Raw genomic sequence first — 10619 nt, 5'->3', positions numbered from 1 at the left:
AGAAAACCTTTTTCCCACTATTATTCACTGGAACATCATGGGAATTTCTTAAACACATCTTTGGTAATAAAGAGATAAGGATAAAGGTAGATACCCCCCCCCCCCCCCTCTGCTTTCCAAAAAAAAAAAAAAAAAAAAAAAAATCAAAGGAAAGATGAGGATTTTTTCAAAAACACAATCAGGCACCCACAATCACCTTCAAAAGCATACTTACAGGCAGCTCGGGGGCACGCTTCATCACGTGAAGGGTCATATAGGTGCCTACGGAATGGCCAATGAGTATAAGCTTCACATCCTTTGGCACATGAGCTCTCAGAAAAGCTATTTTGTGCTCTATTTGACCATTCAGACCATAGACGTCCTCAATTTTTTGAGCATTTGACTCTTCTAGAAGCAAAAGTATGAACATGCTTTAATTAGTAAGTAAACAAGCTTATTAAAGAAGAAAACGTATCTGCAAAAATGCTGAAGCTTAAAGCAGTAACTCAGAGTTAAGTCTTTACCATGCGTATAGTAAGTATACCAGACTAGCTACAGCAACAGGCACTGACAATCCACCCTTAGCGTAGAACTGGAAAAGAAGCGTTATCTGAAACAGCTCAACTCACAGACGTATGTGTGAGACTGTCGGGCACAGACCTATGACAGAGAGGAGGTGAGATGTTCTCAAAGTCCATGGATTTCCAACTAGTCCATGAACTATTGTTAGTTTAGGCCAGGAGTTCTCTAACTTGATCATGTAACAGAATATTTGGGAAGGTCTGTTGGAACAGATACCAGGGCCCTGACACCAGAGTTTCTGACATAGTAGGTCTGGGTAGAGGGCCAAGAATTTTCTAAGTTTCCAGGAGATACAGATATGATTCTAGGATTATACCCTGGGCACCACTGGATTAAGCTTATATTCAGTGAACTAACAAAACATGTGATGCTGCCTATGTTAAATAATCTGTTTATATTTAAAGAACTTAAAAGTCTTAAATAGAAACTTAAATGTTAACTCATACAGTCTTGACCTATGACTTGAAATAGCCTTTCTTTCTGTTCTAACTCTTTTTCTAGAGTTTTCAAGACTTAATTAAAAACTACATTTGCGGGAGTGGGTGGGTAGGGGAGTGGGGGGGTATGGGGGACTTTGGGGATAGCATTTGAAATGTAAATGAAGAAAATACCTAATTAAAAAAATACAAAAACAACAACAACAACAAAAAACTACATTTGCTTAACCCCACTGTGCCAGAAAGACAATCATGGTATGTAGTTACTTACAAGTGGACATTAGCTGTTAAGTAAATGATAAACATGCTACAGCCCACAGACCCTGAGAGGGTAGGTAACAAGGGGAGTTGAGAGGTGGGGGTGCACACGAGTCTCCCTGGGAAGGGGAAATAGAATACATCTGCAGGTGGACTGGGGATAAGTGCAGATGGGAACAGGAGGGATCAAATGGCATGGGGAGGGATGGAGTGAACGTATGGGGAGATGACTGGAATGGGAGGGGATGGGGGGACAATGTGAAACCTGGTGCAGGGGACACTCATGGCATCTATAAGGATGCTTCGTAAGGACTCCTAGTAATGAAGGATACAGAGCCCCAACAGTCCATCTTCTGCAACCAGGCAAGATTTCAATGGTGGGACTGGAATACCAACCCATTCACCTTTGACCTACAATCTGCCCTGTATGCAAGATGTGCTGGGATGATGGTGGCAGAGAACTTGTGGGAGTGGCCAACCAATGGCTGGTCTAATTTGAGGCCCAGGTCATCAGGAGGAACCCATGCCTGACACTATTCAGAAGACCAGAAACCTAGGGTAGAACCAAACACAACTGGGAAAAAAAAGAAAGGAAGGAAGGAAGGAAGGAAGGAAGGAAGGAAGGAAGGAAGGAAGGGAGGGAGGGAGGGAGGGAGGGAGGGAGGGAGGAAGGAAGGAAGGAAGGAAGGGAGGAAGGGAGGAAGAGAGGGAGGAAGAAAGGGAGGGAGGAAGGGAGGAAGAAAGGGAGGAAGGGAGAGAGGGAGGGAGGAAGGGAGGGAGGAAGGAAGGAAGAAAGGAAGGGAGGAAGGAAGGAAGAAAGGAAGGGAGGAAGGAAGGAAGGGAGGGAGGGGGAAAAAGAAAGAAAAAAGAGAGCAAAGAAAGAATGTTCAAAGAGAAAAGAAAGAAAGAAAAAAGGGTATCCTGATATATTCACAGATCAGTGCCTAGTCCAGTCATGAGAGAGACCAACTCTGGCATCTGTTGGGAGCTGGTGCTGAGATCCACAGCCAAAGATTAGGTGAAGAGAGAGCCCAGGTTGGAGGTCTCACCTGCTCTGTCCTCTCAGAGCTTGGGAAACCCCTGAGGACAAAAGGGGAAGGAGGAACTGTGGGGGTCAGAGTAGTTGAAGACACCTCAAGCCCATGGCAGGTAGAATCAACTAAGGGGGCTCAAGGGAGCTCACAGTAACTTAAGTGGCAGTCCCGGAGCCTGCATGGGACTGCAGTAGATTCTTTGCATGTATGTTATAGTTGTTGGCTTGGGTTTTCTTTTTTTGGGGGTAGGGGGGAACTCCTGAGAGTGGAACTGGGAGTGTTTCTGACTCTTTTGCCCGCTCTTAGGACCCTTTTCCTTCTACTGGGTTGCCTCGTCCAGCCTTGATGTGAGGGTTTGTGCCTAGTCTTATATAGTATCTTGTGTGTTCAGTTGATGTCCCTGAAAGACCTACTCTTTAGGACGGGGAGGGGTATGTGAGTTAGGGGAGGATAAAGAGGAGTAAAAGTAGGGGAAGCTACAATAGGGATGTACTGAATGAAAGAAAAATTAAAAAAAAATAACAACAACAAAACTACACTTGCCTTCAAGGAGATCACGGCCTAGGAAGAGGAAATACAGATTTTATTTATTTTGCATATGTACATGTGCTTGTGGGTCTGAGTGTTTACACGTGTGTGGGTACACATGTGTGTACATGTTTGTGGAGGCTTGAGATTGATGGTAGGTGTCTTGATCGCTCTCAACCTTATATACTGAGGCAGGCTTTCCATTAAATCTAGAGCTTGCTATTTGATTGGTCTGGCTAGCCAGCTTGTCCTGGGAAGCCTGTCTCTGCCTCTGCTTTCTGGGGCTGCAGTAGGCCATCATGTCCTTTTACATGGGTCCTGGGGTGCCAAACTCTGGTTCTCAGGCTTCTGCTACAATCACTTTACCCATGAAGCCATTTTCTCAGTCCCCCTCCCCCAATAGATTAAAAATATAATCATGAAGCCCTTAAGAAGTACTTCAGAGGGCTGGAGAGATGGCTCAGGAGGTAAGAGCACTGACTCCTTCCTCTTCCAGAGGTCCTGAGTTCAATTCCTAGCAACCACATAGTAGCTCACAACCATCTGTAATGGGGTCTGATGACCTCTTCTGGTGTGTCTGAAGATAGCTATAGTGTACTCACATACATAAAATAAATAAATCTATTTTAAAAAAGGACCTCAGAAAGGCAGTGATCATTTGTACTGAGAGAAGTGTCATTATACCTCTTTCCAATTTATTCAAGAGAATACTACAAGAACACTACCATAGATGTATACGTTTAGTTACATATTTGAAGTTGGGCATAAGTCTATACATACCTTCCTATATAAGTATAGTTAACTACAGATTAAACATTAGGTTTAACTTTAATTAGGCATAAGTTTAACTATCGGTTTTCACACAAACAGTATTTCTAAGTCTTTGGTGACCATAAGACTATAATTCACTGCTGTGCTCTGGGATGTGTACATCGGAGCCCTTCCCCTTTCACACAGTTATTTTCACTGGTGAATGTGACTTTCCCATCTTGCTCCACCATCACTCAATAAGGATACCCTGATAATTTCAATCAAACAGCTTACAAGGAGAAATAAAAGGCTGAAATCAGAACTTTGCATTTGAAATTCTTTGATCAAAATGGGTGTACAATTTATTCTTTAAAAACAATGTTTACCATACATGTATATTATAATAAAAAAATCTAAAAAGCCAATGAAAATTTTACTCTAAATTCATGAAGGTAGAACAGAAGCGGAATGTAAGAAACCTTTTTATGTATTATTTTATTTATAATATTAAAAAGAGTAGCAATGCTAGCCATCATTTGGTAATAGAACTTTACTGTTAAATAAGTATAAATATTGACCTTAATGTTTGAAAAAAGGAGAACTTTGACATGCAGTCCCCAGGTATCTTGCTTCTATTTTACTGGAATAAAAGTTACTTTGCTGTTACTCAAATGGGATATAGAAAGCCCAAAGGACTTTGTGGGTTCATGCTAAAGATCAGAGAAGCAGCTGGGTGAGAACTCTGGCCCTCAAGTCTTTATGCTTCCTTCACTCAGAGATCCAAATGACTTTCCTCTCACTATTATCTCTAGGTTTATTGAGGTGAAAGGGCATGCTCACACTTTGGGAGCATACTGTATTCCCAGCTCAGTGTTCTGCAAGCTCCTTGGATGGAAATGTTGGTGAGACTCTGCCAGCTCTCAAAGTGTTTGACACACCGAAGGGATGAGAGATGGACATTTACACTTATTTACAAATGCTACCTAACTTAAAAAACAAATAAAAATAATCTATGAACTTCAAGAATATCTTTAAAATAATTTTAATTATTATTCTCCAAACAGAGTGTTTAATCAAAAGTCACCAAGTTATGTTTTCCTCTTGACAGGCACAAATGAACAACTAAGGATTTCAACTGGATAAATATAGGAACAGGTAGAAATGCAGGAAGAACAAATGCTAGAACCAGTAAACAAAAGCAAGAGGCACAAAGTGTCATACTTGGAAATGGTGAGGAGTTTGAAGGCTATTACTGCCTCCAGGGAGAAATGGGACAAAGTGGTTAGAAAAGGAAGTTGTCACAAACTAAGCATGACATGGGACATTGCACCAGGACATGTATGTGGACAACACCGAAAGGAGCAGCATGCTTGGCTGTGGGGTCCATGCTACCATGCCAACAGCCCCCAGTGCACTTAGAAAGATGCTGGGGTTTTCAGACACAACATCCAGATACTGATGAGCATGTAGGTCATCCCAAGGACCTCTTATTGGAAATGCTGTCACCAGAACTGTCTGGATTTCAGGTCTCTGTCTGTCTCTGATTTGAGGATATCTCCAGTGAGGGTACTCATTGAGTGTCTCTCACCCATACATCTGAAACCTGAGTCAAGCTCTTCAGTCCTCTTAGCAGCCTCAGGGCGGTAACAATGTGCTTGGTTTCTAGATTCTTCTCCAGCTCTGCACTTTAACTTGGAAACTTGCTTGAATTTCTAGTGGTCATGAGCACCGACCTGACTGTCCCCACTTTTGGGCACATCTTTCCTCAAAGTTCTTCTGCTACGCACTTTCCTGGGAGGAGAGAACTTTACAAAGCAGTCTCTCTGTCTGTCTGTAGGACTATTGGGTGTGGTTTTGTTTCTTTACAACTGCACGAGACAAATTCATCATTTATGAAAGACTATATAAAATTTTAAGGTAATGTTGCCATCTGCTAAAGCTAAACCAGCTTTAGTTCCGAGCTTGTGTTTTATATGTTTTGAACAAAAGACTTGAAGTAGTTGATAATAAATTTGCCACGGAGTAAGCTGTTCTAGTGAGTCAAAGCCAAAAAACATTTTAAAGTCCCAACTTGTTAACATTTTGTCTCAGTTTTTCCTGAATCATCCCTTTGTGGTATCAGAGAACATCTCCTCTGTCATTATATCCACTTTATGATTCTGTCGATGTGCTGCAACCAGAAGAGTATTTCCAACTGTTCATAATCTTAACACGTGCTAGTATGAAGCCAAATGTCTGCCAACCTTTGATGTGCTGCCATAGCTCTCTTTCAGTCAACATGTAGTTTTCAGGCTATATCTTGCATGTCAGGGCACCTACACTCAGGACCATCATCTGGGATGGGAAATGACGCAACCGTCCTGCTGCACTCACCCATCTGCTAGGGCACACACTTGTAAGTGTGACCTTTACATTACCTCTGCTAGGTCTCCGAGGATGGTAAGGCCATGGCTACACTTGGCATCATAGAACTTTTGGGATCCTCAGGGTACAGATGGAAAGAGTCACCTCAGAAGGTGGAGACGGGCATCTCTAGTTCTACTTAATTCTCCTGCAGCACTGCATAACATCTCCTAGATGAGGATCAGTAAGTCCTTAGTGGTGATAAACTGCCCTTCTACCCAGCTACTCAGTATCTGCTGGCCCTCTGGGCTAATGCCTCTAGGTGGCACTGTTCTCATTAGGTAGCAAAGAGCTCAGTGTAATTGCTAAGTCATTAACTCATTAGTAAGTCCAGAAGCAGTCCCAACAATAAGCACTCAAGTAAGCAAGCTTCAGTTTCAAACACAAACTGAATACATTTCCTGGAAATGTGGACTCACAGCAGACACTTTTCACTGGTTGGGTGCACCAGTGCTTACTTAGTAGGGAAAAATCCATGGCCAAGGTATAGAAGATGCGGTCCTAGCACAAGCAGCATGAAGGCTTCTGGGAAGTTGTTAGAAATACAGATTCTGATAGTGTCCCACATCTACTGAACCAGTGACTCAGGGAAGTGGCCATTTACATTCATAAACAACGTTAGTGCATGTCAGAGTTTGAGAACCCTGATCTTGGTTGATCCTTCCCATCTGTTTTCAGTTTCAAAGCTGCTACTCAGAGAGTGTTTATTTGCTTCTGATTTTCGTACAGCTTTGGATAGTTACTGTGACTGCTGTTGTTGCCATAACTAAGAATTCTCTCTATGCTATACATATGTCTTTTTCTCCATGATGAGGATGAATAAGACATGATGGCTGCTCATGACTCAGAAGTTTGAGCAAAGGGAATGGATAATAATTAGTTTTCACTAAGGAGCCACTAGTCTCTTATATTTAAAGAGTTTCTTGTACACAGCAGATAGTTGGATCTTATTTTTATCTACTCTGAGAGACTACCCTTTAAAGTATTCATATTCAAACTGATTATTAATACAATTAGATAAATGATCATATACAATTTTAAATCTTTAAATATTTGATTTAATTTTTAATTATGTATATATATGAATGTCTATGTGTAGGTATGTGCATGTGAGGGCAGGTGCCTGAGGAGACCAGAAAACTGTCCTGGATTTCCTGGAGCTGGAGTTACAGGTGACTGTGAGCTGCCCAACTTGGGTCCTCTGCAAGAAAATTCCTCTTAACTACTGAGCCCTTTCATCTCTGCTAAGTGTGTTATATTTTGATGTTTCTTTTTCTTTCTCTCTTCTACTTGTTTTGGTCTTAATTGAGTATTTAACTATCCCATTTTCTTTTTATCATGTCATGGTATTTCTTTAATTAAAAAATGTATTATGATTATTAATAATTTTTTTAGTGGTTGCCCTAGAATTTGCAGTACATAATCTAAGCTGAATGTAAGTTACAATGTATCACTTTACCTTTAGTTTTGTTACATAACAATGATCTTAATTGTTTTTCTTCATCCTCATCAACTTACCCATATATTACCATCACTTACTAATGGAGCAGTTATTTACAGCCACCATGTGGTTGTTGGGAATTGAACTCAGGACCTCTGGAAGATCAGTCAGTGCTCTTAACCACTGAGCCATCTCTCCAGCCTGAGCAGTTATTTAGAATAAGGAACTTTAAAAACTTAGTAATTTCTTCCTTGCTTTTCTTTTTTTTATATTTGTGTGTGGGTGAGTGCGCACGTGCACGTGTAGACACAGACACAGTCACAGACACACACACACAGACACACACTCTGGTGTCTAAAGAGCAGCAGGTCTTAACCGATTAGCCATCCCTCTAACCTATGCTATTCCTTTCTTGTTACAGATTTGAGTTTCTTCCTCCACTTCCCTTTTCTTGTAAGGTAGAACTAAAGCAAACAGTCTCTTCCATTTTTGTTTAGAAAGTCACTACTTTCTTTCCTTTCCTTTCCAAGTATAATTTTATTACACTCGAAATTCTGGGTTGATATTTTTCTTTCATAATTAAACATTTTACTTTATTCTCCTCTTTGTGTGTAACAAGAGGGTTCTTGGAAATTTCTTTATTGTTTTTCAAGGGTTCTATTGGTTTCCTGTAATTTCCATATGTGACATACAGGTGAAGATTCTGAGTATTTATCCTGCTCACTGTTCTTCAGGCTTCCTGCATCTGAGTTGTACTGTGTGAGTTAAGTGCTTCCATTACTTTGGCTCCACTCTGTCCATCCTCTCCATTCTGTCCGTCCTCTCCTCTCTCTCCACCCCCTCCATCTTCTGGTATTGTAATTATGCAGATGTTGGATCTTTGAAACTGCCCATAGTTCTTAGATATCTTTCTTCTTCTTCTTCTTCTTCTTCTTCTTCTTCTTCTTCTTCTTCTTCTTCTTCTTCTTCTTCTTCTTCCTTCTTCCTTCTTCCTTCTTCCTTCTTCCTTCTTCTTCCTTCCTCCTCCTCTTCTTCTTCTTCCTCTTCTTCTTCTTCTTCTTCTCCTTGGTTTTTCGAGACAGGGTTTCTGTATAGCCCTGGCTGTCCTAGAACTCACTTTGTAGACCAGGCTGGCCTCGAACTCAGAAATCTGTCTGCCTCTGCCTCCCGAGTGCTGGGATTAAAGGTGTGTGCCACCACGCCCAGCTATCCTCATCTTCAAGAGCACATTTTTTTTTTTTTCTATCTGCATTTTCGTTTGGGAGGTTTCTACTGATCTATTTTCAATTTCACAGATCCTTTCCTTAGCTACACTGGGCCTAATAGCAAGTCCATGAAAGCCATTTTTCATCTTTGTTGTAGTGTTTTCTAGTATTTTCTTTTTATTCTTTCTTTAAAAAATTATCCAACTGTCAACTTGGATCACTATTCTTTTGTGGCATGTTATAGTTTTCATTAGAGTCTCAATTTATTAATTGTCATAGTTATTTTAAACGTTCTATCTGATAAGCTTAAAGTTGGCAACAGGCACATCTGAATTTGGTTATGGTTCACAATTTGTTGTTCGGTCTTACCGTTTTTCTCTTGCCTTTACAAAGCCTTGTAACTTTTCTGACTAAAGTTGGACATGATGTACCAGTACTGGGAACTGAAGTGAATAGATTCTTGGCATGTGGCCAGGAACTGAGCTACATTTAATATTTATTAGAGGCTTTGATTTCATCCATGCCATTGTTTGTTCCCCAAAGACCTCTTTAATAGGTCCTGTAACTTGCAGTGCACACACCTTTATTATAGTCAAAGGCTATTAACATAGTGTAAAATATGGGGGCAGGGGAAGCATTCTACAACTGTATAGTTAATATAATCTAGGGGTCTGAGATTCTGTGCTGTGATCAGAGCCAATGCTTTTCAGATCCTTCTCTATGTGAGGCAAGAAGGCTAGCAGGCCCTTCCTCAGGTTAGACAAGGTCTGGCAGGGTCTCATCCATTGGAGAGTAGGCTTTTGCTACTGAGAATTCTTTGGGAATGATGCAAAGTGATCCCTCCTCCTGCTCCCTCCCCTAGAAGTCCTTGGAAGATATTCTCAGATAATCACTGTGTTAGCTTTACTGCCATGACAAAGTACTTATAGAGACTGGCTCCTGGTTTTAGAGATCTCAACCCACAGCTGTCTGGCCCTATTGTTTTGGGTATTGGGAAACAGACCACCTCAGCAAGAGTGGTAGAGCAAAGCTGCTGGGGACTAGGACAGAAAAAGAGAAAGGAAGAGGACAAGGAAAAAAAACATCCTCCAAGGTCATGTCCCCAATGAACTTAAACTACTTACTCCACAAAAGGTTTACCACCTCTCAGGATTCCATTACATTATCAATCCCTCAATGGAGTGTTTCATTCATGAGGTCAGAGCCCTCCTGGCATACACCTATCGAAGGCACTAAAGTGTGTTTGAAAACGGCTCACTGGAGACCACTTCCCAGTGGAAGAACATTTTGGGGACATTTAAAATCTAAACTGTAATTGAGAACTGGCTTCTTCCTACAATCCCACCACTGTGAGGGAGAGGCAGAAAAACTACCAGTTTAAAGACATCTTGAGCTATTTAGTGAGGTCCTGCCTTAAAACCTAAACAAGCAAAGCTGGAGAGCTGGTTCAGAAGTTAAGAGCACTTGTTCTTGCAGAGGACCTGGGTTCAATTTCCAGTACCCACATGTTGGGTCACAACCAATTTGTATCTCTGATCTGACCTCCTTAGGCACCAAGCATGTTTATGGTGGATATACATACAAGCAGGCAAAACACCAAACATGTAAAATAATAATCTTAAAAAAAAAAAAAGAAAAGAAAAAAGAACAAACTAAAAAACAAGCACCAAAACCAAAACCAGAGCCCTAACACTGACAAAGAACTGAAGAGGGAGTTTCTGGAGGGAATTCTCACGGAGCCTGGGAAGCCCCTGAGAATTCCCACTTCACTCTCAAACCTTCCGCATTGCACCTCTGTGTGTTCTACTGGTTAAGGCTTGCCTAAGTTCTTCCAAGTGAGCTGTTCTTTCACAGCGGTGCCACTGCTCCAGACTGTACACACCCTGGCCTGTTTTCTTGAGAGCCTGACATTTGGATGTGAGGACAGGAGTGGTAGAGTCCAAGCCCTACAGGTCAGAGATGAAACTGGAAGTCTACTACTTATTTTGGGCGAATTTTGCAT

At 41.3% G+C, this 10619-nt stretch overlaps 1 protein-coding gene across 3 annotated transcripts in view; it reads right to left on the bottom strand.

The window, feature by feature from the left end:
- Positions 1-10619, bottom strand: part of Ldah (lipid droplet associated hydrolase) — an 85432-nt gene that overhangs the window by 52738 nt on the left and 22075 nt on the right. For all 3 annotated transcript variants that reach the window (XM_021178871.2, XM_029484715.1, XM_029484714.1), the window contains one exon: positions 215-387. In XM_021178871.2, coding sequence (XP_021034530.1) covers positions 215-387 — 173 coding nt within the window. The remainder of the gene's footprint in view (positions 1-214; positions 388-10619) is intronic.

Source organism: Mus caroli, chromosome 12, assembly GCF_900094665.2.
Source record: "Mus caroli chromosome 12, CAROLI_EIJ_v1.1, whole genome shotgun sequence".
In the NCBI taxonomy this organism is placed as follows: domain Eukaryota; kingdom Metazoa; phylum Chordata; class Mammalia; order Rodentia; family Muridae; genus Mus; species Mus caroli.
This window is presented reverse-complemented; position numbering and strand designations above follow the sequence as displayed.